The sequence below is a fragment of the Tympanuchus pallidicinctus genome, unplaced genomic scaffold (genome assembly GCF_026119805.1).
Source record: "Tympanuchus pallidicinctus isolate F22 unplaced genomic scaffold, pur_lepc_1.0 scaffold39, whole genome shotgun sequence".
Lineage (NCBI taxonomy): Eukaryota > Metazoa > Chordata > Aves > Galliformes > Phasianidae > Tympanuchus > Tympanuchus pallidicinctus.
Window position 1 is genome coordinate 909,353 of NW_026294757.1, and position 12,153 is coordinate 921,505.

The window sequence follows — 12,153 nt, forward strand, 5'->3', positions numbered from 1 at the left end:
CCCAGGCTCATGCAGCTCCGCGCAGCAGGGGAGCACCTGCAGTCCATCACCCCGACGAGCTGCACCTCAGTGCTTCGTCCAAACGCTTCGCTGCCTGAGTGCTTGAAAAGTTGAGAGGTTCGGGATGGGAAGCAAAGTCATCCAAGCTGGAAGCCACAGCTGGGAGTTGGGATCTTTTCCCTGGACCGGACGGCTGCTCCCCCAGGACGCACAGAGCTGCCCAGCGCGCAGGTCGTCGCTTGCAGCTGAACTTCCTTTCCTTCCTTTCCCGGCGGCGTGGAAGATTTCAAAATAAAAGATCTGTCATTCTGTTCCCCTCCCTTCTCTTCCTCTGCCCAAGAAGTGGAAATAAAACCTGAAACCATCCAATATTGGGAGAGTTCGGCTGCGTCCCGTTCGATTTCCTCGCGCATCGCTTTAAAGCACCAAAGCCTCGGAAAGGGAGATCATGTTAAAGTGCATTTACCACAGCAATAGTACCAGCACTAAAAGCTTTTCCCCTCACCCCTGTTCTCGTCGCACCTGGGATAGATGAAAGCCTTCCCTCAATTCGGCCTCTTTGTACCTTGGAGTCTCGGTGTGTCTGCATCTATTTCTGATGCTGGAATAAAGGAAGTCCAGCATCCTGCTCCTCGCTAAACTCTACTCTGGAGCTTCTTTAGATTTATTGGGCATGAGGATCCAGCATGCGGTGTATGTCTATTGGGTACTGCATTTAAACAGCTGCTGTGAAACTATCCCAGTGTGGGCAGGGGGGAATGGGAGCGGGGAGGAGGAACCTCCCCCAGCTCCGCTGCTCCTCCATCCGCACACTTCAGTACTTGTTGATCCCAAAGATCCGCACTCCGTGGAACTGAGGCAGTTTGGGGATCAGGACGCTCATCAGGGAGATGGTGTTGATGACGAAGTGTATCCGGTCGTACTTGGTGTAAAAGCTGGTTAGAAAATACCTGCGGGGAACACAAAGAGAGAGCCGGATGATGGCACGCCGCGAGCTTCGCTTCCTGTGAGCTCCGCTCCCCCCCGGCACTCACAGCACGATCGGCATGATGGTCAGGAACTTGCGGGATGCCGTGAACTGCACGCCGTAATCCATCTGCTCCCAGTGCGTCAGCAGCCGCGCCTTGCCCTGGTCCGGCGTCTCGAAAGGGGTTCCTTTCACGGTGTGCAGGAAGATGTACATGCTCTGCAGCGGACACAAAGGCGGTGTGAGACTTTGCCTGGGGCTCCGCACCCGCCGGCAGCGGCTCAGCTTCAGCCAGAGGAGCGCAGCAGTGACGGAGGGAGGCTTGCAGCAGCGCTTTGCTCCGCTAGAGGGACGCGCCGCCATCACTGCCGACCCAAAGCAGCCCCGGGGGGAAGGAAGGCTGCAAGTTGGGGCGGCTCTGCTAAGAGCAACGCTCCCTCTGCTCTCATGCGTGAGGAAAGGGAGCTGCGAGATTACAGCACTGGGATCTGTGGGATCAGGAGATCGGCACGGCCTGGCTGCAGTGTGCAACAGCGCTGCTAAATGCTGTCGAAAAAAAGTGCTGCTGGAGCTGCAGGCAGAACGGAGCAGTTCCTGTCTGATACATCAGCAGCGTTTGGCTCAGCCGTGTCTTCTACACTCAGCCCTCACTGCCCTCAACTCCCCTCTGTTCCCAGGACCAAAGTTTGTGCTGGCAGAGGAAAGCAGGGCGAGGAGCTGGGCGAAATGCAGGCAGCTGTGCTGCACTCAGCCCCCAGCAGTTGGAGCTCTGGGTTTATTGGCGTGTTTATGTATTTTTGTATCACTAGAGATAACACGAGCAGCCCCAAGGATTTGCTCACCGCTGGCACGCTCCCAGGCGGAGATGTTGACATAAAGGGCACAAACTCGGTGGCTGTAGCTCCGAAATATTTTGCCTCTTTGACCCGGGGGTGGCTTACCATGTTGTGAATGATGTTGGTGAGAGTCCAAACCACGGGGACGCTGAAGAAGGGGATGCTGAGGAGCACGACGTGCAGCAGCCCGATGCCAAGGACGTAGGAGAGCCAGATGCCCCGGCTGTTCATCACACGTGTGTTGGGGTTCACCTCGCTGTGCGCCGTTCCCACGTTCATGTTGGCTCTTGTCTTCACCCTCTGAAACAAAACCAGAGGCAGGTCAGTGCCCAGGTCACTGTTTTCATCCACGTTCCTCAGCTAAGCTTGCTGGGAAGCTGAGAGCTGTCTTACCAGTTATCAGGGATTACAGGAAAGAACGCAACTTAGAGCCACTGCAATGCAGAATATCTTTACACAGAGATCAGAGAAGGTCTTGCATAAAATACTCAGTGTTTCCCAAGGACATAACGCAGCCTGTCCCTTGCACAGCAGACCCCAAAGCGATGACTTTTCCCTGATGTTTAGCCTCGTGCTTTTGCTGCTTTGGTTTCCACAGCTGAAAACCAACCCAAGTTGCTGCTCTGTCCAGCTCTCAGTCTCAGGAGGCGAGCCCACGCCAGATCTGACATTATGCTCTGAATGTTGCTGCCAGCTACTCCGAGTTCCCTTTCTGAGTGCTGGGCCTGGCTTCTTTCAGCAGCTGCCGTGCTCTGAGCTGCCTGGTGCTCACTGACACAGCACGAGTGCAGCTCTGGGACGCTGGCTGCGAGCTGATGGATGCTGCCGTGCCCTTACTGCCACTCAGGGAGCTTTAGGTCTGGAAAAGGTTTTTGTTTAGCAGAAAAGAGCCTCCGGATCTGCAGGTTGCTGGGTCAGTGGCTGTGGGGTATTCTGGACAAAGCAGCCTGGTTTGGGGGCAGGACTGGAGCTGGAGGTCAGCGCTGGGACAGCAGCTCCATCCTCAATGAGGCACAGCCCCTAATGGCTCTCAGAAGGACATCTGGGGGTCGTGCTGGAGTATAACACGAGTTGAAGATGTCACGCTATGGGGGGAAAAGAGGGGGAAAAAAAAGGGAAGGAAGAAAAGCAACTACCGCTGTGGAATGTGTAAACAGGAGTGCTGCTTGCCAGACAGGAGAAATAATCCTCCCAGATATTGGTGAGGCCTCAGTGAGTGCTGTCCAGTTCTGGGAGGAGCTGGAGGGAGTCCAGGGCAGAACTGTGAGAATGAGCAGAGGTGGAGGAAAAACATGACCTGCAAGGCCGTGCTGGAGGAAATGGGTTTGTTTAGTCTAGAGGACATTCAAAAAAGAGGTGATGAACGGACCCCAAACGCTTACAGGGTCTCTGCAGAGAGCATGGGGACCAAAGTGTGCAATGGAGGTTCAGAGCAATGCAATAACACAGCAAGCTGATGTGGGATAAAGTGCAATTTCTGTCTGGGATCAACCAGGGCTCTAAAAACTAATGAGCAACTGCTGTGTGCTGCTGTCTGCCAGGCAGGGCAGCGGGGTGGCAAAGGACAAAGCTCAGAAGCTGAATGTGAAGCAATTCTCCTCTGCCTCAGTTTCCTCACTTGCTGCAGTGATTGGGGTGGTGAAGCTCTCATTGATACAGCACAGGAGGTCAATTTGCTCTTGCAAAAATAGCAGTGGGGAGGTCAAGCATTAGGCCATGTGATAATGGAGCATGCTTTTCCAACCCTGCTTTCCCCACCTTAAAAACCTGCCCTCGGTTTCAATTTCTGGACTGTTTTCACAGCCCTGGCCTGAGCTCTTTGCTCACTTCAGATTGCACACAGAGCTTTGCACGTTATTGCAAAAGCCTGGCTGGGAGCAAACTCCCAAGCACAGCTCCCTGCCCCCAGCCCAGATCCCTCCTGGTTTGCTGTCTGATTTTACACCGGGGATTCGTTCACCTGCAGAAAAAAAAACCCCAAAGCAAACCACAAAAGCAGGAGGAGCTCCAGTTCCACAGCTCTGAGCTGTGCAGCGCTGGGTCCTGGCAGGGTGACGTTTCCCCAGGCTGAGGGTGAAGGTCGGCGCCGCGCTGACGTGGGACGGGGGCTGAGAAAGGAGGGGAGAAGTGCTGAGCACAGCTGGATGGGAGCAGAGCGCAGCGATGGGGGTCTGGGGCCTTTCCTCACCGCCCAGACCGCCACACGCTGCGGGTCCCAATGCCGCTCCAGCCCCGAGCCTCGCAGCGACGCCCCGCAGCGCCGTTTCACCCCTCCGTGCTGAGCGAGGCACAACCGACGGCAGCACTTCGCGCTCCCGTCGTCGTCGATCAGCTGCTGCGCGACCCGCAGCCCCCATTCGGCGGCCCGTGCGTTCCTCGCCCCCTGCTTCGCTCCCACAGGAGCGGCCCCCCCCCCCCCCCCGCCCCGTTCTGCCACCCAACAGACGCCTCGGCCCGGTTGCTGTGCTGGCTCTTTGCCCGGCAGCTCCCGCGCAGGGTTTTATCGGAGGGCTGCAGAGGTGGGGAGGGCAGCGGGCGCTTATCTCGGTCGATCTGCGCGTTCCCAGCACGCAGGAGATTACGATCCGACGGACGGAGCCGAGATCCCCATCTCCGGCAGCAGCAAATCCCCACCTCCCGAGCGAATGAATATTTTAAACCCTTCTTTGCAAGATGGCAACGCTGTTCGAACCGGAGGATCGAGAGCCTCGGTGATGGCAGCGAACGCGGCAGGGGTCGGACGGCAGCACCGCTCCGCGCCCCGCGAGGCTGCGCGATGTCGGGCCGGGAAAACTCCGCGCACAAAGGAAGCGCTACAAGTGAGCGCTGCGGGGAGGCGCGGCGAATCCCGCAGCCGCAGACAAAGCCCCGGCCTCATCGCAACTGCCGTACGGCTCGGCTCGGCACGGGAAGGGCCCGCTGCCCCGCAGCGCTCACCGAGCCCCGCTCCCAGCGCTCGGCCGCTCTGCTCGCCTCTCCCCGACTCCCATCCCCGCCGGCCCCGGAGCGCGGAGCTCCGCCGCGTGCCCCGCACGGCCGCCCGGTCCCGCACCCGGCCCGCACTCACCGCCCGGCCCGGCTCCTTCAGCCCCGGCTCGGCCCGGGATCTCCGCCGCGCTCCCGGCGGACACCTCGGCACGGCCCGCCCCGCCGCCCGGCACCACGGGAGCTGTAGTGCGGCAGCGCCGTGCGGGGGGGCGGTGCGGGATTGGAGCCGTGCGGGGCAGCGCTGCGCCGCGACGGCACGGCGGGGCGGCTGAGGGATCGCGCTGCCTCCTGCCCTCCTGCCCTTCGGGGTCGGTGCTGCGGGCTGTGTGTGTGCGGTGCTCCGGTGGTGGTTGATGGGTCTCCATCGCTTTGTTTTTTTCCTGCCCCGTGATGGGAAAAGCACCCCGCCGCGCTCGGGTGTTTCAGTAGCGTGCATCGTGTGGGAAACAGAGTTAATTTGTGGCCAGAAAAGAAAGCGCTCCGGAGTTCTACTGAGCAGCCGCTGAACGCTGTGCTGTGCGCCTGCTTGCTGACCAGCTTTGGCTTTTGGGATTTATGGGAATATCGTATGGGAATATTGGGATACTGGCTTTAGCTACTGCGATTGCAGATCCCCTGCAGAACTGTTTCGTGCACCGAGGGATGCGGGCACCTCAGCCCCTGCAGCCCTGCAATCAGTGGCTCTGAGCTCTGTGCTCAGTGCCCCCCAGCCCTGCAGCTCCATGCATGCGCTGCACCACGCGTGGCTGAGAGCTGCGGGCTGTGGGTGCGGTGCTGCAGTGCTGGGCACCATCTGTCCCGGCCTTTGTCAGTGCAGCCATCGCCGCTCACCACGTGCACCCCTGGTGTGCAGCCATCTGTGCAGCCTTTGTGCACGCTGAGCTCCTGCTGGGGAGCAGCAGAGGGTGCAGCACAGCCGAGCTGCTCGGCGGGGTGTTGTTTGGGCAGCTTTGGGGTCGCTCGATGCTGAAAGCCCCCCCCGGGCTGCCTCCCCCAATGCTGAGCACCTCGTGTGTGCCCTCATGAGCCAGAGCGTGGATCCGGTGCAGCGCTGCTGCTGGATGGGACCGAGGCGGTCTGAGCATCACACGCCAGCACTGTGCTGCTAACTGAGCACGGCTCTGCCTTCCCACAGCCAGCGTTTCCCCTGCCAGCTGCTCCTGGAGGGCCTCGGGCACGGGGGGACCTGGCAGGAAAACCCACCCGCAGCCTCTCGGTGCTGCAGGGATGCTGTAGCGGAGGCGGGATCCCGCGGGAGCAGCCCTGCTTTGCAGGGGAGCCACGCACACGGCAGCTCTATTTTTATCCCCACTCCTGCCTGACTGAGCGGCTCCCTCTGCGCGGTGACATCTAATTTAGCAGCTTCCCCACACCCCGCTGACTCTGCACGTGAGGGGGAAGCACAATGCGGCGGCTATTTTTAAACGCCCATAAATATTAATCCCGCTCGGTGATGCAGCAGCAGCTTCTCTCTCTCACTGCCGGTGGGAGCGCAGGGGGGGGCGCCCGCTCCTTGGGCTCCCCAGCCCGCATTCACCCTCACAGGGGACCCCGGCGTTTGGGGGTGGAGCGGTCCTTGGGGGGGATTCGGACCCGCACCCGCAGCCCAGGCCGATGTTTGGAGCAGTCCTTGTGCTGTGGGGTCCGCGTTCCCTTCTGTTTGCTGGCCCCACCGCCGGCTCGATGCTGGCTCTGTGTAGTGGCAGGGAGGAGCTGGTGCTGGCTGATTTTAGCCAGCCGTGCCGCTGCAGCAGTGGGAAGGGGTCTGCACAGGGCTGTGCTGCACTGCAGCCTTGAGATTTTGGGTTCTACGTGGTGTGGGAGGGCTGGAGAGCCGGTGGCGCTGCCGCTGGGGAGCTCGGAGCTTCTCCAGGCAAACAGGGAGAAATGAATGGGCTCGTGCCCTGGGAGCAGCCAGTGGTTCCCCGGTTTCAGTCCCTCAGGACAGGCCCAGCCCCATCGCAGCACGGCGTGGGGCTCTGCTCCATTTGCAGCCCCAGCGGCGGCGACGCCGATCTCCCTCCTGCCAGCGCCGGATGGGAGCGAAGCCACGCGGTGTGCGCCGACCTCTGCGCCCGCAGCCCCGCGCTGACGGCACCGCACCGGGCCTGGCTCCAGCCGTGCTGCGCTCGGGGCGGCTGCCGTCAGGTTGTGTTCTGCTAATGGGGCCGAGACGCAGGCCAGGCGCCTCGTAAACCGTTTATCCTCCCCGAGCAGCGAGAGATGATCAGCGCGATCTCTCCAAGGAGAACCGCGATGGGGCGCGGGCGGCCACCGGCGTCCTTGTTGGCAGCACGGCAAGGGCACGGCCCTCGGCCCCGCGGCTCCGGCGCCCGGTGACCCGCAGGGACGAGTCCCGGTGCCGGCTGCCTGCTGGGGGCGGCCCCGGCCCGGAGCACCGGAGCCCGGTAACGGCGGCCGCTCTCCATGGTCCTGAGCCGGCCCCGGTGCCGGTCCCCACGTGGCTCATCGAGCCCCGGGCAGGGCGGCTCGCGGCAGGGCTGGGGACCCGCACCGGGACCCGCAGGGCTCCGCCCGCCTCGCCGCCCGCCGCGGCTCGGGTTTCCCCAAGTAAGCGATGCCGGTGCTGACGGGAGGCGGCGGGCAGGAGGGGATCACGCTCCGTGGAGGAGGGGGAAAAGCCGGGGGCGATTCCTGGGCGCTGGGGAGCGGGGGCAGCCCCGGGCTGCGGAGAGAGGCTGGAGGGCAGAGCCCGGCTCCGGGCAGCACCCGCCAGCGCCATTCCCACACGGGGTCCCGGGGATCCCGGAGTCTCCGTTGGTTGTGGCCGCCCCGAGCCCCGAGCTTGGGGGTCCCGGACGCTCCCGGCGGGGTTCTCCCCGTGTCCTCCCAGGAAGGAGTCCCGCGGCTCAGCCTCGACCCGAACCGGGCGTGGAGAGGAGCCGGGGGCGAGGCGGGGGTGCCAGGAGCCGTGCAGCCCCCCCCGGCGGGGCGGGCCGGGGGCGGGGAGCCCCGGGGAGGCCCGGCCGGTGAAGCCCGCCCACCGGCCCCGCCGCCGCCGCCGCCGGCTCCGGGCCCGCCGCGCTGCGCGGGGCGCGGCCGCTCCGGCCCGGGGCGCGGGGCCCGCTCCGTCACCGCGGGGTGCGCACGGCAGGTGAGTCCGCACCGGGACCCCGCACCCAGGTGCTCCCCGGTACTCTCCGGCTTCGGGAGGGGCAGGGCGGGAGGCGGCGGGCGGGGTCGAGGGGGGGGGTAGGGGTCCCCAGCAGCGCCGCGCCGAGCTTCCCCGGGGGAATTACCGGGGCTTCCCTCTCCCGCAACGCCCCCGGTGCCGAGCGCAGCCGGAGCTGGAGCGGGGCCGGGGGGAACCCCGGGCATCCCCGGCTGCTCTGGGCGCACGGCGGCTCCGGGTGCTCGCAGAGCCCCGACCCCTCCGCTGCCGTCCCCGGGATCCCCGCGGTTGGGCAGGAGCTGCCCTCGTGCCGTGCGCGGTCCGGAGTGCCGCAGCCGGAGCCCCTTGACCCCCCCCCGTGGGATCTTCGAGAGCCGCATCCCGCCCACAGGGGTTCCCCAGCGCCCGGCTCCTGAGGACGGGGCTCCCCTTTCTTGATCACCGATCCCGGCTCGTTTGGATCGGTTTCAGCCGTTCCCAGCCCCGGGCTCAACACCCGAGTTACTTCTGGCAGACCTGGGGGGACGGTTCCCCGTCCGTGCGGTGGTGCCGGTGTGGGGCTGGCGCTGCCGTTGCCCTCCGGCTACTCCGAGCTCTGCTCCCTGCTAGGAGCCGCCTGCAGTGGGCTTCTCGGGGTCGGCTCCGTGCAGGCGCGACCTTGGGGCGTCTTGGTGCAGCTGCACCGAGTTACTGCACCGAGCAGCGAGCAGAGAGAGCTGTGTCCGTGCCTCATGCCAGGCCTGGCAGCCTCCCCCTGCAGCCCCAACAGCACCCCGGGATGGCTCTGCGGGGGGCTCAGGACCCCAGCCCTAAAGAGCTCAGGACCCCAGCCCTAAAGCTTCCACAGGTGGGGAGAAGGACATGAGACATCTGCACCCCGGGGCTGCCTGTGCTGGTGGCGCTGCGCAGGGCTCTCACAGCGGAGCTCTGCTGCCAGGCTGCCTTTTCACTCCACTGTCCCCGATTGTGGGATGCTCACAAGGTTCTTGCATCCTGCCTCCGTCGTGCTGCTGCCCCCTCAGCGTGCTGGGACCTGTGGAGGGAAAAGCTGAGCAGCTCATGCTCTCAGACGTGGCCTTATCTGCTGCCACCACCCTGGGAACTTGCTAAGCGCTCGGCTCCTGTGAATTTCCTTTTTCTGTTTTTTGTTTCTTTCCTGCTGACGTTTTTCCCCTCCGGAATAAAGGGCTGGATGGGGACCATGGTTACGGGGTGGTGTGGGCAGCCGGCCCTGGGGCCGGTGTGGCACCGTGCAGGGGGACAGCAGAGCCACCGGCCTGCGCCGGCGCCCTCGAATCAAACGCCCCATAGAAAACGTGGCACGTGCCCACATCCGCCCTGGCAGCGCTGGGAAGCGCAGCCCCTGAGCCGGCATCCATCCTCCGTCGGCCCCGCGCTGCTGGGGAACCTGCTGGCCGCCGGCGCTCCCCTGGGCCCTGCCTGCAGCTCGCCCGGAGCTCTGCAGGATGCGCTGGCTTCAGGCAGCTCGCACTGCCGGTGACCTTGGCGGGGATCTCACCCCCGCCTCCGGCTCAGCCCGAGCCGTGGCCGTTTGTTACAGCCCAGCTGCTGCACAGGAGACGTGCGGTGGCTCAGCCCCTCGGGAACTAATCCCGCTGCGCAGGAGCCCCGTGCGCTGCCGCTGGTGGTGGGGAGACCGGCGAGCCGCGCTGCTCACCCCCGTCCCCATCCCGCGGTTCGGAGCAGCGGGCGGGCGCGGTGCCCCCGGGCGCCTCAGCCTGACGCTGTCCCTCTGGTGTCCCCGTCCCAGATGTGCCTCCTTCAGCCCAAAGCGCCGCGGGTGAGAGCCGAGGGGCCGGTGGCTGCGTGACGGAGCCGCTGCGGCACCGTGTCGGCGTCAGAAGCCCTCCGTCCTGCGCCCCACAGCCATGTGGCTGCTCGTGCAGGGCGTCCTGCTGGCATCCTGCCTGCGCGCCGCCGCCTTCCCCAGGGGCTGCTACCCCTCGGAGGAGGAGGGGCTGAAGACCTTCCGCTGCAGCAACGCGCGGCTGACCGAGGTCCCCAAGGACATCCCCAACGACACCAACAAGCTCTACCTGGACTCCAATCGCATCCCCTTCCTGCCCCGCGACGCCTTCCGGGATCTGCCGCTGCTGCTGGAGCTGGATCTGTCCCACAACGCCATCGCCGCCGTCGAGAGCGGGGCGTTCCGCGGGCTGGCCGACCGCCTGCGCTCTCTGGACCTGTCCTCCAACAGGCTGGTGTCGCTCAGCAAGGACGTCCTCAGCAACATGAAGGCCAAGGTGAACCTCTCCAACAACCCCTGGCTGTGCGACTGCCGGCTGCAGGAGCTGATCCGCGCCGTGGATCTGACGGCCGGCTCCTCCGCCGGCATCGTCTGCGACTCGGCGCTGCAGGAGGAGCACGTGGGCAAAGCCTTCCTGCAGGTGATCGCCGACACGGACTTCTGCAACGTGTACAAAAAGACGACGGACATTGCCATGCTGGTCACCATGTTCGGCTGGTTCGCCATGGTGATCTCCTACCTGGTGTACTACGTGCGCCAGAACCAGGAGGACGCGCGGCGGCACTTGGAGTACCTCAAATCGCTGCCCAGCAAGCAGCGGCACTCGGAGGAGTCGTCCACCATCAGCACTGTGGTGTGAGCGGGGCCGGGGGCGGCGGGACGTCGTCGTGGCATTCCTGGGGACACGGCCGTGGGGGGGAGCGACGGTCGGTTCTCAGTTATTGGTTGCTGGCAATGGGCGCAGAGCGAGCGGGGAGAACTGAGCCCCCGGCACGCGGCGCCGCTCCGGGCGTCGGGACTCGGTGCGAAACCGTTCGATTTTCTTTGCAGCCTTCCCCGGGGCGGTAACGACGTCGGTGTTTTAAACCCCTCCGGTTTACCCTCTGCTGCCCTGGGGATGTTCCTGGAGCTGCGGGGCAGGGGGGTGCAGCCCTATGGGACGAATGGACGGGGGTGGAGGGATGCTGCGGTGGGGAACGGCCCCAGCTCCCATTTCCTGAGCTGGAGCTGCCGCCCCGTCGCTGCCCTCACCTTGAGATGGGCAGCGGGGTGAAGTGGGGACCTCCCCCTCTGAGTGTTACAGTGAAAATGGATCAGAGCCCCCGGGCTGTGCTCCGTGCTGGGGGCGGTGGGTGCTGATGGGGGTCCGAGGACACACGGGGTCGGTGCTTTGGGGCACTGCACCCCACTGCAGCTCCGCTCTCTCTCAAGGACTCACGGCTGCGACCGCTCACTGTGACAGCGCTGGGATGGGGCCGAGGCCGCCGCTCCTCCGCCTCCTCCCACTCCCTGCACCGCTGCCAGGAGCCCGGACGTCCCCTCGGCCCCACTTGTCCCTTTCTGACACTCTCTATTGGGCTCCTGGGGTCGGCGTCAGGGATGGGGCACGCAGCGTCCACACGGAACCTCGGGGTGAAGGCAGCCCACGCCTGCCCCTCCGGCTCCTGTCTCTGATTTTGTCCTTTTTAAAACCAACTGAAGCTCAACTGCCTTAACTCACTGAGAGCACCAACCAAAGCTGCTCCAACACCTCTGGCAGCGCCCGCCCTGCACATCTGGGGCCGGCGGGGCTCGGGCCCCCTCCATCCCTCCGGTGCCCGGTGCCTACGGATGGGGCTGTGGGGAGCCCGTGCCCTCCACAAGTGCCTACACCCCCAGCACAGCCCCAGCGCACAAACATCCTCGGCCCGGCCCTCTGCCCCCTCCGCGTGGTGGAGCACAGGGGTGGGGGGAACCGAACCGAGCCCCCGGGGCACCATCTCCCGAGGAGTGTTTTGTTTAAGGGACCTTTTATGTTCTTACTTTATACGACAATAAATTGGCTTTTACTTTGGAGACGGTGGTGATCGCGCCTCACACCAGTGCTGCTCGCGTCGGGGACCCCCAGTGACCCCCCCGGGCCACGAGGAGGAGATGAAGGTGCCCGCATCTCTCTCACGCCTGCAGGGCTCTGCTGCTGCGTGAGGCTCTCAGAAACAGGACACCCAAGCTTGCAGGTAACCCAACCTTGGCATGGAATTAATGAGCCCTGCCGGCTCAGGTCACCGCGCCGTGCCCCGTTCTCGTGGCTGCTGCACAGCTCCCTGCCCACCCGTCCCCGCTGCACCAGAGCAGGGCCGCGGTGTGGCGCAGGGCTCAGGGACGAGCTGTCCCCATTCTCCCTGTGAGGTCCCCTGCACTGTGCCGAGGAGGGGCACCGGGAGGTGAGCAATCCCAGACCTAACGCAGAGCGACAGATCCC

General features: G+C 64.4%; 2 protein-coding genes across 4 annotated transcripts; one reads left to right on the top strand and one right to left on the bottom strand.

Annotated features, from left to right (window-relative positions):
• Positions 1-433: 433 nt before the first annotated feature.
• Positions 434-4,963, bottom strand: ORMDL3 (ORMDL sphingolipid biosynthesis regulator 3). Of its 3 annotated transcripts, none has more exons than XM_052700142.1 (4): positions 4,871-4,963; positions 1,909-2,103; positions 1,035-1,186; positions 434-950 (listed from the first exon to the last, which is right to left on the bottom strand). In XM_052700142.1, exons 2-4 carry the CDS (start codon positions 2,080-2,082, stop codon positions 815-817), a joined length of 462 nt encoding a protein of 153 aa, XP_052556102.1. In that variant the 5' UTR covers positions 2,083-2,103; positions 4,871-4,963; the 3' UTR covers positions 434-814. The 3 variants fall into 3 exon arrangements, with proteins under 3 accessions (XP_052556102.1, XP_052556104.1, XP_052556103.1); XM_052700144.1 differs by lacking the exon at positions 4,871-4,963 and adding an exon at positions 2,940-3,125; XM_052700143.1 differs by lacking the exon at positions 4,871-4,963 and adding an exon at positions 2,197-2,914.
• Positions 4,964-7,851: 2,888 nt separating this feature from the next.
• LRRC3C (leucine rich repeat containing 3C) lies at positions 7,852-11,747 on the top strand. Its single transcript, XM_052700220.1, has 2 exons — positions 7,852-7,906; positions 9,696-11,747. The coding sequence occupies exon 2, from the start codon at positions 9,814-9,816 to the stop codon at positions 10,549-10,551; it is 738 nt and encodes a 245-aa protein (XP_052556180.1). The 5' UTR covers positions 7,852-7,906; positions 9,696-9,813; the 3' UTR covers positions 10,552-11,747.
• The last annotated feature ends 406 nt before the right edge of the window (positions 11,748-12,153 follow it).

Bases quoted from the DNA above. Each gene is read 5' to 3' on its own strand.
- LRRC3C (XM_052700220.1), top strand. From the start codon at position 9,814: ATGTGGCTGCTCGTGCAGGGCGTCCTGCTGGCATCCTGCCTGCGCGCC.
- ORMDL3 (XM_052700142.1), bottom strand. From the start codon at position 2,082: ATGAACGTGGGAACGGCGCACAGCGAGGTGAACCCCAACACACGTGTG. The intron at 1,187-1,908 runs GTAAGCCACCCC...TGTCCGCTGCAG, and splicing joins CCAACATCATTCACAACATG to AGCATGTACATCTTCCTGCA. The intron at 951-1,034 runs GTGAGTGCCGGG...TGTTCCCCGCAG, and splicing joins ACCATCATGCCGATCGTGCT to GTATTTTCTAACCAGCTTTT.